At 45.1% G+C, this 14,805-nt stretch overlaps 1 protein-coding gene across 2 annotated transcripts in view; it reads left to right on the forward strand.

Moving 5' to 3' along the window:
- PARN (poly(A)-specific ribonuclease) overlaps positions 1-14,805 on the forward strand; it is a 136,932-nt gene that overhangs the window by 20,190 nt on the left and 101,937 nt on the right. For both annotated transcript variants that reach the window (XM_014610789.3, XM_006257847.4), the window contains exons 16-18: positions 1,721-1,796; positions 8,487-8,597; positions 8,681-8,750. In XM_014610789.3, coding sequence (XP_014466275.1) covers positions 1,721-1,796; positions 8,487-8,597; positions 8,681-8,750 — 257 coding nt within the window. The remainder of the gene's footprint in view (positions 1-1,720; positions 1,797-8,486; positions 8,598-8,680; positions 8,751-14,805) is intronic.

A 14,805-nucleotide genomic window follows, 5' to 3' on the forward strand; every position in this document is an offset into this window, starting at 1 on the left:
GGAAGGCAGCCCTTCACAGGCCAGAAGGAAAAGCCATGGTTTCCTGTATTTTTCTTTTTTAAGGGAAAATCCATTTTAAAAGTTTGTTCGTGATCCTTTTGATATTCTTGCAACCCACGAGTTGAGAAATGCTGATATAGCACATCAGCTTCCCAAGTCCCACAGTCCTATGTCGCAGTAAACAAAACACCCATGGTAGCTTATATCTTTCTTTCAGAACCCAGCTGTAGTTGTGGAGCTGTTGATGCTCTGTAAAGCTGCAGTCTTTTTTACATTCTTTTTGTTTGTGTCAGTGCTTATAATGAAAATGCCCTTAAAATGCTAGGTTTGGTTTCACAGGCATGTTTTTAGTTTATAGGAATGTTTTGGGTTTTTTTCCAAATACTGGTAGGATCCTATCTTCAGTATTAGCTGAATGAGTTTTAGTAGCACTCAGTGGTGTAGTTGTGTAACTGAATGGGGGGGTACCTGGGACAACAATCCCAAGTGTTATCTTTGGGGGCAAAAATAGCCAGTACTGCCCCAGATGCACAATTGCCTGGCTACACTTCTGCAGCAGTGTTGAATTGGGACTGTATCTCAGTTCTTGCTTGATCATCTGCATCTAAAACCCCTAGAATATTGCAAGCTTTTCAGTTTAAGGTTGGAAAGTTTCAGTTGGAAGAAGTTTACGCTTATAAATGGGTGAGTTCCTCCTGGGCATATGTTGGAATCTGTTTGTCAGCAAAATGGAAACACTCTTCTCCCAGAAAGAGCACACTGAAGGAACAAGTACCCAAACTAGTGCTTATTCTCTTAACACTTTTTTTGCATGCCCTTCAAGTGAATGAATTCTGATAAATAGGAGTGATTAAACAATGCACTGCTTTTTATGTGCACTTAATAAAGAACTTAAAACAACCTGGCTCTTATGTCAGCTTGTAAAGATCAATAAACATGGCTAGTAACTATTTTTGACCTTATCTTGAGCAGAAGCACAAATAAAAAGTTTGAAGCTTAAAAAACTGATCGTTTGGTTACGCAAACGTTGCTTTTTGTATTAACTGAAGCTACAGTAGTGATTTATTTTTTATAATTTTCTTAAAGTATTATATTGAAGGCATTTTGGATTGAAAACACGGCCTCATATTTATCTAGTGTTTAGGATAACTTATTGAGGCTTTGAATGCTAGTACATTGCAAACATAAATATGAGGTTGGCCACTGGGTTGAAAGATACTTGGTAGGTTCTTAACTTTTTTTTAAACAAGACTCGAGTAGCTTCACAAAGCATTGTATAAACATTTTTTTTTTTTTTTTTTAAAAGCAAACTTTTTCTTTTGACAAATATTTTTTTGGTCAGTTATATTTCCAGGCAAGAGCTGCTTAAGTTTCACTCCATGTGCCTCTCTGACATGTTGTAAATTTTCCTTGCTGGCTTTCTTAGTATTAACTCAAGATTCCTGTAGAACCTGTTTCAGTATAACCAATTCTTTGAGTTTTTTAGAGAACTGAAGTGTCTCTGATATAAATATACATCTGTAAAGATACATGCAGATTATTATTTTTTAACTTTTCTGGAATTGTTCTTTTTGGAATGAGTTTGGATCTAGATTGTGTTCCTCCTCAAATGACACAAAGATGGCAGTAGTAAATAATGTTTCTTCTAATCCCATTTACTTAGTCTCTGGGGAAAATGCACGTGTCAGTGATGACTTATACTGTGCTGTCTTGTTTCTAGGAGCTAATTAATAACACGTCCCTTGCAGAACTGGAAAAGCGTTTAAAAGAGATTCCATTCAATCCTCCTAAAGTTGGTAAGGATGCACAAAAGTGCTTATTCTACTTATGCTCCTTTTACAGAAGAGGTTAAGATAAATTCATTATTGAGTCTTGGGCCTAAAATTAAATACACTGTTTAAACATTAAGAGTAATAATGGTTACTTGCTTGCAACAGTTCTTGTGAAAGTTGATGTGAATGGGGTTCTGTAGCAGACATCATGTTATAGCTTTGTTTTGGGTTGCAAAATGAAATAGCGCACATTGAATGAACAGTTTTGTCAGCATTCACTGACGTTTATTTTGTTGTTTTGATTGTAGTGAATAATTTTCTATTATGTTTAAAACCAGTGTGCAAATGTTCTACTCAGAAAGCTAAAATTTATAAGTACCTGTTTAGTACTTGGTACTAATTTAGTCAGTTAGTAGTACTTGGATGGACTTTTTAAACACAGTAATGATTAGAGTTCACTCTATCTTGTAGAATACAATTAAGATTTTTTTAAGCTGCATTACTTTAAGGCAGTGAAATATGAAACGAGGTTAAAGTAATCAGAGACAAGTTTGTTTTTAGGATTCTGGAATGCATTTCTTGCTATGGAGGTGAAAATACTGGGCAGTATAACACATGTTGGAGCGGTGGGTATGTTGCCTTAAGTAAGCAGAGATGTTTCAACTAATCTAACATTTAGTATACACCAGGGAATTATGCACAGAAAACCTCAAAATGATGCAAAATTAATTACTTTTATTTTTTTTCTTACAAATTTAAACAAAATATAACACTATTTGAGTCTTTTTTAGAAATATATGCAGGTACTTTGCATGGTTGGGAGGGAATTGTGGATGGGGTTGTGAAGGGGTGTGGGTGTGTGCGGGGAGAGTTGTGAAGGGGTGTGGGTGTGTGTGGGGAGAGTTGTGGGGGGAGGTTTAGATGGGTGTGGGGCCCCCCACCACACCCCTTCCCATGGTGCACAGCCCCACTGCTGGAGTCTCAGCAGGCCCTCGGGGTGCTTATGCCTGCAGCAGGCAGAGCCCCCACAGTGCATGCCTCTGGCTGAGTCCCAGTGCCCGGCCTGCTAGTGCATGCCTTCGAATTAAACTGGGCTGGCTTTGTGCCAGCATGTAGACTTGCAGCACTGCAGGTGGGAACCATGCGTGGTCGGGATGGGAGGGTTCCATGCCTCCATGTGCAGCTGCCCGCTTGGGTGCTGGAAGCCCCATGTGGAGGCATGAAGCTGGCTGGCCTGGCCTGGCCCAGCCTGGCTTGATGGTGCGTAGACTGGGAGCCGCATGCCATTGGGCCAGTTGGGCTCTGTACCTCCATGTGGGGTTTCCAGGAGGAAGCCACATGTGGAGGCAAGCAGAAGCTTGCCCGGCCTGATGGCATGCGACTCCATGCCTCCACATGTGGCTTCCCGCCTGGCTCACTGGTGCGCAGCTCCTGGTCCATGTGCCATCAGATCGGGCCAGCCCTCCATGTGGGGTTTTCAGCACTCCAGCGGGAAGCCACACACGGAGGCCTGGAGTTCTGTGCCATCGGGCCTGGTGGGCTCCTGCTTGCCTCCACATACAGCTTCCTGTTGGAGTGCTGGAAGCTGCACATGGAGGCACAAAGCCCTTCTGGCCTGATTTTGGTGTAAGGCCCATGCCCACGTTCTCCCCCACCCCCCACAGGCAGGAGCTCCCCTCCCCACCTACCCAGCTATCCAGTTGTGTGGTTCTGTGCCACCATATCATGGAGGTGGAGGCACAGAGCTCGCCACAGTTAAATTTTCCAGAATTATGCAATTATGTGCAGTCATGCCTCTTATGTGCAAAATTGCATGGGCACGTAACTGTATAATTACTCGGTGTGTAATTTGGAATACTAAATGTGCATAGCAATTGCACTGTAGTTCTAATCAAGTGGAGCCGCAACAAAAGAAGAAATTACAGTAAATAAGTGTGCTGCTCTTCTTTGGTGATTCTTTTAGGCAACCAGGGCGAGCTGGGTGCTTGGTTCCCTAATTCTGTATGTGCCTTTCATGGTGGTGGTGCACTGGTAACATCTTACTGGGATCCAATAAAACTTGGTGACCATCTGGTGAGCCTTTTTGGCTGCACAGTTTAGAATGATGCTCAAAAAAATTTTTTTAATAACTTGTCAGGCTCTATTCCACTGCAGTTGGCTGACTAGGTTAAATCTTAAACTCTCCAGTGAGATGTCATAACCAGTTCAGGGGACTGAACCTTCACGATTAAGCAGGTTTAAAGTTATTGGAATATTTATGTCTTTGTGGAGGGAGGTATATGGGTATCCACTACAGTTAAAAGGGAAGTTGTCATTATTTGAAACTCTGGTTCAGTTAATTTTATATCGGTTATGTTGTTGGGGGTTTACACTTTTTTTTTTTTTAGAAATGTTACTTCTTGAGGAAAGGACTGTTTGTAAAACATTTAATACACTGTGTAATTTTCTTGTATCATTTAAACTTGAAATGTGTTTACATTTAGAGTTATTCTTAAGCTATTTAAAATACAAAATAAGGCATATAGAATTACAGAAAGTTAGGGTTGGAAGAGACCCCAGGAGAGGCCATCTAGTCCAACCTCTTGCTGAAAACAGGACCATCTGCAACTATCTCATCCCAGCCAAGGCTTTGTCTAGGTCTTAAAAACCTCTACAGCCTCTCTGGAGAACCTGTTCCAGAGCTTTTCTACCCTCCTAGTGAGAAAGCTATTCCTTATATCTAACCTAAACTTCCATTACTGCAGTTTTAGGGTGTTGCTCCTTGTTGTATCATCCATAGGGATGTTCTGAAATTGTGATTTTGTAGTTTTCACATAAAATGCAAAATCAGGCATTTTCCATAAAAAAAAATTGGACAAATCTGGGGTGGGTGGGGGAAGGAGCCCCACAAAAAAGCAGGGAAAAGTGGGGCTCCATGTAAAAATAAAAGTATTTCTTTGTTTTTTCCTCCCTGGGCAGCAATCAAGATGCCCCACCCCTAGCTGCTGATTTGGTGAGAGGGTTGCCATTATGTAGCCTCTCAGCCCTGCTGCCTGGGCTTACAGGGACAGGCCTAGCTTTTTTTTAGGCAGCTACGGTTGCCTGGCCTGGTTGGGCCCATCCCATGGTGACTGAGTGCTGTGGAGGGTGGGGGACAGGGCCAAGGGGAATAGAGCCGTGCTGAGGCAAGGGGGAGAGCAGTGGGGCCTGGCTAGGGGTCAGCAGGGTGGCAACAGTTTTTGCTTGTACCTGCGTGCGGCTGGAGAGGGGTGGAAGAGGGGGGAATGTGGTGGGCAGTAGCCTGTCTCTGTGCCTGTGAGGGGCTGGGCTGCAGGGGGACTTATTTTTCCCCCTGTTTAGGCCAGGTCTGGGTGAGGAGCAGGGGCAGTGGAGCAGTGGCAGCCCATGTGTCTGCTGGCTGCCCCTGTGGCTGAGAGTTCCATCAGCTGATCCAAGCTCCCACCTGTGGGAATGCATGGCAACTCAGCTGATGGGATTCCAAGCTGCGGGGCCACACTGTGCCCATCTAAGCCTGAGCAATGGCTCCTGAGTGGCTTGGGGCTGGATGATCCACACTTGGGCTTTATCTATCTCTGGCACTAATGTCCGCCATGTGTTGTTTTCTAAAGGAAGCCCCCATTGCTCGTCCGCCATGTCTTCTTAAAATAAGATGCAGGAGGCTCCCATGTGCCCTGGACTCACTCGGTGGCTCTTCGGGTGGATGTCCCTTGGGGCTTCACTTTCCCTATATCCCATCCATGTGCCAACGTGTTGGTCTCTGGCCATGTGGTTGAAAGTCTGGACGCTCCCGTGATCCGGCGTGCTGTCTCACCCTGGCTGCCCCGACTATGTATTCTAGGCGGGTTGACCAACCCGTGCGGCGTCTGTGGATCTGCTGGGGAATGGCCAGGGTGACTTCCTGCCTATGCTGTACCTGTGAGGCTTAAACCTTGTGGAGCAATGGTCTCACCCTCTGAGATAGCCCTCCCCCCCCCCCCCCCCCCCACCAATTATATGGGCCATCTGGGCCTGCCTAAATATAGTCCTCCACCCTAGAGTCCATGGGAGCTCCCGGTCTCTTGCCCTCTGGTTCAGACAGCAAAATTACACGGCCTTACTTTCAGGCCCCAGGAGAAACACATAACCAAACATAGAAGACCAGAGGCAGTGGCCTTCCTCCCACTCGCACATCCCTGTTGTGTACTGGGCCATCAGATCTTTGGTCCCTCTCTTTTCCACAGTCAAGGGTGTTACTCCCCTGAGATGCTGTGTCCCCCTCAGAGATGTCCCTGGTGTTCCCAAGGCGTAGTCTGACTGGATGCACTGGCCAGGAGCCTGTAGGTACCTTGCTGCTGTTGCCCTCCACCTCCTTATCTCTTGCCAGTTTTTGAACACCCTTCTCAGTGCCAGCAGATAATGTCACGTCTCTGTGCCACTCTAGCTGCACTGAAAGTGTGCTGATAAAGCATGTGGGCAGTGTTGCCTGCCGTTCCGTGTCTCCCGCTACTATGCGTAGGCCAGGTAAGTTATTCCAGGTCACAGCTCTCTCTGGGCCCTATCCCCATGCTCTTGGGTTCTCCTTGCCACCTCTCCGTCCCCCACACAGGGGTGTCCAGCCCCTCAGGCGTGTTGCCCTGCGATGCACACCTCGCCGCACATTCAGTTAATGTAGTCATAGGAATTGGCTTCAGACTTATTCCATATTCTTTGTGGAATAATTTTGCGGCTTCCTCACTTTTTGACACCATCAATTGATTGAATGTGTGGCTGGGTAACAACTTAAGATGTGTTTTTTAACTAGTTAATTGTGTCTTAAGTATAATGTGGCAAGGGCCTTGGTAGTGCATGAGTAGGTGGGAAGGATGGAAACGGCTATTTAACAGCTTTATTTCTTTTCCAGATGATAGGTTTTGGCAATACTCAGGTTTCAGAGACAAAGAAATTTAGTCATAAAGGCTATATAGCTCTAAGTTGAAGAAAGAATTTGAGGTGCATATTCGCCTGTAACTTTAAGAGAAAAATGAAAGGTATAAATATTTGAACACTTTTCTTCAGCTAGGCTCCAAAGGGAATTTCATTTTTGAAAGTGATTCAGATGTCATGATGCACACAACACCTAGTGCAATCTACATGTCCACTAGGTACCTGTTTGTGTCTGTTCATTTACATGCCTTGGAAAAATCAAGTGGCAGTCTTGAAAATATAGTTTATAGTAGACCTGTGTGACGTGGGAAGTATTCGCTACAGATTCGATGATTCAGAGGGACAGCAATTTCAATTCAGTGATTCGAATCGCTGTCCCAATTCAGTTCAGCCGAATTCGAATCCAAAAATATTCAGTGCTGAATCTTATTTGGCCATAGACTATAAAGTCAGGCAGTGTCGGTGGGAGCAGCTGGATGAGCCCTGGCTCAAGATGGCAGCCCTGGGAAAAGCCGCGCCTCTCCCTGCTACCCCCTGCACTGGGGTGAGGCAGGAAGTGCTGTCAGCCCCAAGAGAAGCTGCGGAGGCTGGGGGGAATGATTTGGGGAGCTGGGGGATAGAACTAGGAGCTGTGGGGAAGCCCCTGTTCATTCTCTCAACTTCCGATCATTCCCCCCAGCCCCTGGGGCTGTTGGCTCAAGCTGCGGCTCATCTGGCTACTCCCCCATCTGCCCCTGCCACCGGGGCAAGGCAGGCAGTTTTGGCAGCCCTAGGAGAAGCCGTGGGAGACTGATTGGGAAGCTGGGGAATTGAACCGGGACCTGGGGGAAATGATCAAGTGCTGGGGGAATGAACAGGGGCTTCCCTCCAACTCCCAGTTCTATTCCCCAGTTCCTGGTTTCATCCCCCAACCTTGCAGCTTCTTCTGGGACTGCCGGCTCAAGCCACGGCTTATCCAGCTGCTCCCCTGGCTGCCCCCCCACCAGGCTGAGGCAGGCAGTGTTAGAAGCCCTAGGGAGAAGCCACAGGGGCTGGGGGGAATGATTGGGAGCTGGGGGGATCGAGCCGGGAGCTGGGGGGAAGTTCCTGTTTGTTCTCCCAGCTCCCAATTCAATTCTCCAGTTCCTGGTTTGATCTCCCATCCCCTGCGGCTTTCCCGGGGCTGTCAGCAGTGCCTGCTTTGCCCTGGCGAGGAGTAGCCGGATGAGCCACAGCTTCTCCCGGGGTTGCCATCTCAAGCTGAGGCTCGTTTGGCTGCTCCCACCGGCACTGCCTAGTGCCTGCCTGTACAGTCTATGGACAAATCTCCGAATCTCTCTGAATCAGTTTGGAGGCTTCTCATTTGATTCAGAGAGATTAATGGGTCTCCTGATTTAGATTCGGATTTGGCTGCCGAATCAGGCCGAATGTATTCCGAATCGAATCGGTTACTGAAGCTTCATACAGCCCTAGTTTATAGCTTTGTGTCTTAAGTCATGCAGATACTTTTGAAAACTTCAGTCTTTTTGCTACTGAAATAAAAGTATGTGCTCCTGTATTGAATGTGCATTGAAAAAATATTGGAAAAATAGACTTCACAGATTTAATTTCTATCTTCTCTATAGATACAGAACTGTTAAAATTACATTATGGTCCAGATTTATGGATGAAGAGTGCGCTATATAAGGGACTGATATTACTGAATAGGATTCGGTTCTATGAACAAAGCTTTATGTTGTTCAAAACTTAAACGCTTTCTATAATTAGCAAAATACGATGCGAGTTTGTGGTCAAATATACAAGGTTGCCTTACACTTTTTTTTCTTTCCTTAGAAAGTGCAGAAGGATTTCCAAGTTACGACACAGCTTCTGAACAGCTTCACGAAGCAGGCTATGATGCTTACATAACAGGACTGTGTTTCATCTCCATGGCTAATTTCCTGGGTATTGTAGTCTTTTTCCAGATCTATTCTCTGATCCTCTGTGTAGCTACGTATTATATGCTGAATTTCTTCTTTGTTCACTAGGTTCATTTCTCAGTCCTCCAAAAAATCACGTATCTGCTAGATCAAAACTCATTGAACCTTTTTTTAACAAGTAAGTAATTGCTTTTACAAAACCTGCTGTAATGTGAATATAAAACCAACAACTGTGGCCTCAGATTAAATTGCTTATCTATTTTTTTTTCTTTGTATTTAAAACTCCTGGATTTTAAAATCCATAAAGTGTTAGAATTTGGAAGTAAAATTTGTCACCTATTTGTTATTGAGCAGGAAAATGATGGACTATCTACCAGTGTGTACAAGAGGCTTGGAAAGGAATTGTGTGTAAATAAGTATACTAGCTCTACTCTTCATATCCATTTTGAGTTCATATCTGCCACTTAGGGTAGGGACAGACATTACATCTAAACTGGCTTAAGTGATCCAGAAACTGGTTTAAACCTGTAACAGAACAGAAGTTCAGTGCACATAAACCAATTTGTAAATTTCTGAAACTGGTTTGAGATGAATCTGGTTGAATGTAGTATCAGACTTAACTGATTTGGTTCAAAGTGGTTTATGCAGACCCAGACCCCTTGCTGGACTAAGGTAAACCAGACACCTCGAGCATCCTGGCATGTTCTCTGGGCTGGGTGGGGCTCTCTGCTCCACAGCAGGGCTGGCCCCTCCCCTCTGCTCCCTGGCTGGAGCTCTAGCAGAGACTTGCAGGCACAGCAGGGTCTGCCTGGCTTCACTTTGCTCTATTCTACCCCCCTCCCCTGCCCTTGCTGCTCAAGCAGGGACCCTTCTCCCTCACTCTCCCATCTCCCACAGCAGGGATCCCAGCCCCATGGACCATAGGTATGTGGTATGCTAGCTAATGCAGATGTGTCTGTGTGTGTCTACAATTTCACTGGGACACGCAGATAGAACAGTAGCTGCTTTGGGCTGTGTGGAGTTAATCAACAGGTCAGCTGGCAAGCTGTTTAAGAAGAATTTAAAGTAATGGAGAGAGGCTATTGTTTTGCTGATCAGATGGTAAACATTGTTATCAACTCACTTCTGGCTTGCTCCCCTGTCAGTTTGCTGCAGACAGTATAAAGAAGCAGGGAGGGGGATTGAAAAGCTCTGTATTATCAACAGATGCATGCACTGCACCCTGCAACCCTCCTTTGCCTCAGAGTGTTAGCTGGGGTCTGGCCTCACTCCTGTCCCTTGAGCAGTGAGTGGGGAAAAGGTAGTGGGAGTTAAAACATTTTTCCATTAAAGTTTTGTTTTTTTCTGGGGGGTTGTATTTTTGCATTATATTGAAGTGGGTTACATTTAAAAAAGACGTCTCGCTGTTGAAGTTCTTACAGTAATATATAGATTGCAATCTCTAAACCAGGGGTGGGCAATTATTTTGGACGGAGAGCTGCTTATCAAGTTTTGGCAAGCTGTCAAGGGTCATGAAGCCCTGCCCCTTGGCAGGTGCCCCACCCCCTGGTCACCATCTTGTGACTGGAAGTCCCATCCCCTAACCTGACCTTCGCCACCAGAAGTCCCTCCTTTTGCCACCGGAAGTACTCCTTTCAGCAACAGGTTTTACCACCTTGGAACCAGAAAAATACCAAATTATATTCTAAAAAGCAAACATCTAAAACATTCCACAATTTGATTTCAAAAAGTATTTTTGTCCTGATTTACATACATTTGTGTACTGTGCATAGAGGTGATTGCACAGTAGCTTAAAATGAAGTCTTACTCTTGTATGTTGTGATGGGGTGGGGGCATGAGGGGTGGGTATAGGTTTCTGGGAGGCTGTGGGTGTGGGGAAGGGTGTGGGTATGTCTGTGGGGTGTGGATGAGGTAGGGGTGTGGGGTGAGGGAGCATGTGGGTGTAGATATGTGGCATGTAGATGGGTAGGGGGTTTGGGAGGGAAGGGTGGCTGGAGGGGGTGGGGGGGTCTGTGTGTATGGCAGTGTGAGGGGGGGTGTGGGTACATGGTATATGGTGGGGGGGGGACTCGCCACCCCCCCCCTTCTCCAGCTCCTGGCCCTGGCATACCAGTGCTCCTGTGTTCCTGCAGTCCGGTGATGCAGCTGGGAGCCATGTGGTGCTGGAGCTGTGCCTCGGCAGTGCTGGGAAATGGCTGGGGGTGAGGTGAGCTGGGGCTGGGCTGCTTGCTCCTGTTGAGGCTCCCCCTGGGTCCTACTGCCCCTGGCTCCTGTCATCTTTGACAGGCAGCTAGGAGCAAATAACTATTAATTTTCTAAATTTTTTAGGGGCCCCACAGGCTGGATAGAATGGCCTGGTGGGCTGGATGTGGCTCGTGGGCCATATTTTGCCCATCCCTGCTCTAAACCCACATTAGTAATATGTTTAAATGTAAGCACTTCAAGTGAAGTAAATGTAGAAGTCTTAAATCTGTAACTATCTTATTGAAGTGGCTTTGCCAGCATCTTTGAAAGAGCCCTGTCATCCAAGGACGCAGCATCCTTTTTTTTCTTTAGCTGATCATAGCCATTGAGATGCTACAGCTGATTGATCAAAACTTGCAGCGAAAAAGAAGCTATGTAGCCCTTTATGCAATCTTCTTTTTTGACAATCCCTCGCAGTCGAGGATGATTGCCTTATCTGTGCGTCCGAAGATGGCTGATCTGGGACTGACAGACTCTGTTGCAACTCAGACACGTTTCCATGTGGGATGAGTGGATCTGGATTCTTGATTTGGTCTGTGACGTGCTGTTTCTGCTGGTCCTGCTTTTCCATCTTGTATTGTCATAAGGCATCAGAGTATAGAGATCCTTGCAGCAGACTCCTCCTCCATTTGGGACAGTCCTGGGCAATAGTCTTCCATGAGTTGATGTAAATGTTGCATTCTTTTCAAGTTGGCCTTGTGGACGTCCTTGAAGCACTTTCTCTGGCCTCCTCTTGAGGATATGCCTTCATTGAGCTAGAAGAATAAGGCTTTGGAGGTCTGGAGTCAGACATCTGAATGATGTGGCCAGCCCAGCAAAGTTAATTTTGGATGATCATTGCTTCAGTGCTTGTGGTGTTCACTTGTGAGAGAAAGCTAATGTTGATGTGTCTGTCTTCCACTGGATTTGAAGGATCTTCCACAGGCAAAGTTGATGGAACTTCTCCAGTGACTTGAGGTGTCTCCTGTACATTGTCCACATCTCAGCCATGTACAGTAAGGTGGGGATCACAACTGTTTCATAAACCATGAGCTTGCTTTCAGATCTGATCTTGCAGACTTTGAACACCCGTTTCCTCAGGTGTCCTTTATACAAGTAGACAAGGTTCTTTAGCCTTTTATATTTTATAAAAGTTGCTGCATTGCTGCACCTCTCACTGTCTTGTCACTGGAATGAATGGTTGTTAACTTGAATGAATTGAGATTTGCTTACAGATGTACCAGCTTTGGGTGGGGTGGGGGGAGGGTGTTAGCACATTTTATCTCCTGTACTTCACAGGTCCTTAAGCACCTCTGTAGGATTCCAGGACAAAAGGATATTTGTTTACATGCATACAGGTTTTTTCTTCTGGTTACTGTTTTGATACCTATGTTTAATCACTTGTCAGACTATCCGTCTGCCTTGGTTTAATTATCCTCTAGATTGTGGCAGACCAGGTTCTTTGCATAGATGTCGTATCTTTTATTACACCAACTAAATAGTTGGAAAATTGTTCTTTGCAAGCTTTTGGGCACAAACACCTTTCTTCAGGCATAGCGAGAGTCTGCTGGTAAATTATGATATACAAAATTTAGGTCTGTGAAAATGCACATGCTTGATCGGCAGTGAGGATCAGAGAGGTGAGAGACAACAGGTGTGAGGTAGGTGGGTGTGAGGAGCGGAGGGAATGTTGAACTGGTGATAGAATATAGCTGGTAAAATGCATGTCAGTTACCTGTGGTTAGCAGATAGCAGGCAGATTATAATGTGCCGTAGATCTAATGTCTATATTTGGTCTATGATTTTTTGCACTGGAGGAGAGAGATTACATTTCTGAAGGTGCAGGTATAAGATCCAGGAATTGTGATGTTTCTGATGTGGGATGTAGTTATTGTGGGGGTGGTGAAGATGTGTTGGCAGGTTTTACCTCCTTTGTCCCGGCATGGTCTAAATCCATTCGGTGTGCTTTGAGCCATAGGAGGTTTGCTTCTGATGAGGTTGGTGAGGTTCAGTGCTTGTTTAGAGTCTAGATGGGTGAGTCTGGAAAGATACCTTTAAGAATTGGGCCTTCTTCTAGTATGGATTGCAGTTGTTTGAGGATTTTCCATATAGGTTCCAGGGAAGGATAGTATGTCATAACTAATGGTGTGCAATTAGTGGGGACCAATTCATTCAATCTGCAATCTCTGATTTCTATCACAAAATCAAGGACCATCACTCCATCAGACTCTCTCTTGAATAAAACAGCATTAACACTTCCTTTTTAGGCACTATGATCAATATCCAGAATGGTAAAATACAAATCACTAGGGCTGCGCGAAACAGTACCATTTTGTTTTGACTTCCATTTTCACAGGACAGTGTTTAATTTAGTTGTTGCAGTGATGTTTTGATGTTTTGCCCATAGGCTGTAATGGGGAAGCACAAAACTGCCTATAACTTTGTCCTTTCTTGCCTGATTCAGATGAAACTTGCAGGCATGCTGGCCTTTGCTGAGGCCACGAAGTCTGCTAACTTTCAAGGAGATGGGTGCAGGAGTTTCTGGAAAATTGCACCTCAAAGTCTTGAAAGCAAAACTTGTGTAACGTGTGTGTGTGTGTGTGTGTGTGTGTGTGTATTAAGGCACAGCATGGTGAAAACTGCAGGCATGTTAGCCCCTGCTGAGGCCATATAACCTGCCAGCTTTCAAGGAGATGGGTGCAGGGGTTTCTGGGAAACTGCAGCTCAAACTGTTCAGAGCAAAACTTGTGTCACTTGTAAGTGTGAAGGCACAGAGAAACCGCAGTTCAAACAATCCTTCTTTTGCCGGTTTTCTGTCCCTCCCCCAGTACACTGGGATTGAAAGGGACCTCAGGGAAGGATCGCAGTCACTGGCCAGCTACATAGTCAATATTAGAGTAGTTCTTCCCCCCTCTTCCCCTTCCCTCTCCTTAGTTTTTCTTTAGCTGCAAGCAAGCCCAGCTTTGAAACTTGAAACATTTTGAAACATTTTGACTGCCCTCATTTCATTTCAAGGCTGTTTTGAAGCCTTTCATATCGTTTCAATTTCACTGTTTCGAGCTTGAAATGAATTGAAACAGCGTAGAAACGAAACAGTCGGCAAAATTTCGCACAGCCCTGCAAATCATCATATACAAGGAACCCACAGACCAACATATCTACACAGAACCAGCAATTGCCCTAAACACACCAAGAAAGCTGTAATATACAGCCACGCCCTCCAATACCACTGAATTTGCACTGAGGAGAACACCCTTCAATTGTCACTCTGCAAATCTCAAATGGGTTTTCACCCAGCAAGAACACTTTTCTCCACAGAGGTGGATCATACTTTTGAAAAAACACCCGGATACCATGTGAAGAATTGCTGCAGTACAAAAAGAAAGTCCCCACAAATCTCATACCTTTAGTTACGATATACCATCCTCCCCTGGAACCTATGCAGAAAAATCCTCAAACAGTTGCAACCCATACTAGAAGAAGACCCAATTCTTAAGGAGATCTTTCCAAGCCCACCCATCCTAGCCTTTAAACATGCACCGAACCTTGCCAACCTTATCACCAGAAGCAAACTTCCTATGGCCCAAAGTGTACCAAATGGATTCAGACTCTGCCAGGACAAAAAATGTAAAACCTGCCAACACCTCTCCATCACTCCCACAATAACGACACCCCATAACAGAGCCATCACCATTCCTGGATCTTACACCTGCACCTCCTAAATCCCCTGATGAAAAATACATAGGAGAAACCAAACAACTCATACCAGAATGAACACACACCGAAAATCTATCAAAGACAAAAATACCCAATTACCTGTGGGTGCACACTTCTCATAAGACAGTCTCTCAATTCTAATCCTCAAAGGGAATTTACAAAACACCTTTCATAGAAAAGCCTATGAACTTCATAAATCTACTGGATACAAAAAAACCATGGACTAAATATAGCCATTGAATTTATGGCACATTATAACCTGCCTGCCATCCGATAACCCCAAGTAACCTGTC

The sequence above is a fragment of the Alligator mississippiensis genome, chromosome 13, assembly GCF_030867095.1.
Source record: "Alligator mississippiensis isolate rAllMis1 chromosome 13, rAllMis1, whole genome shotgun sequence".
In the NCBI taxonomy this organism is placed as follows: Eukaryota; Metazoa; Chordata; order Crocodylia; family Alligatoridae; genus Alligator; species Alligator mississippiensis.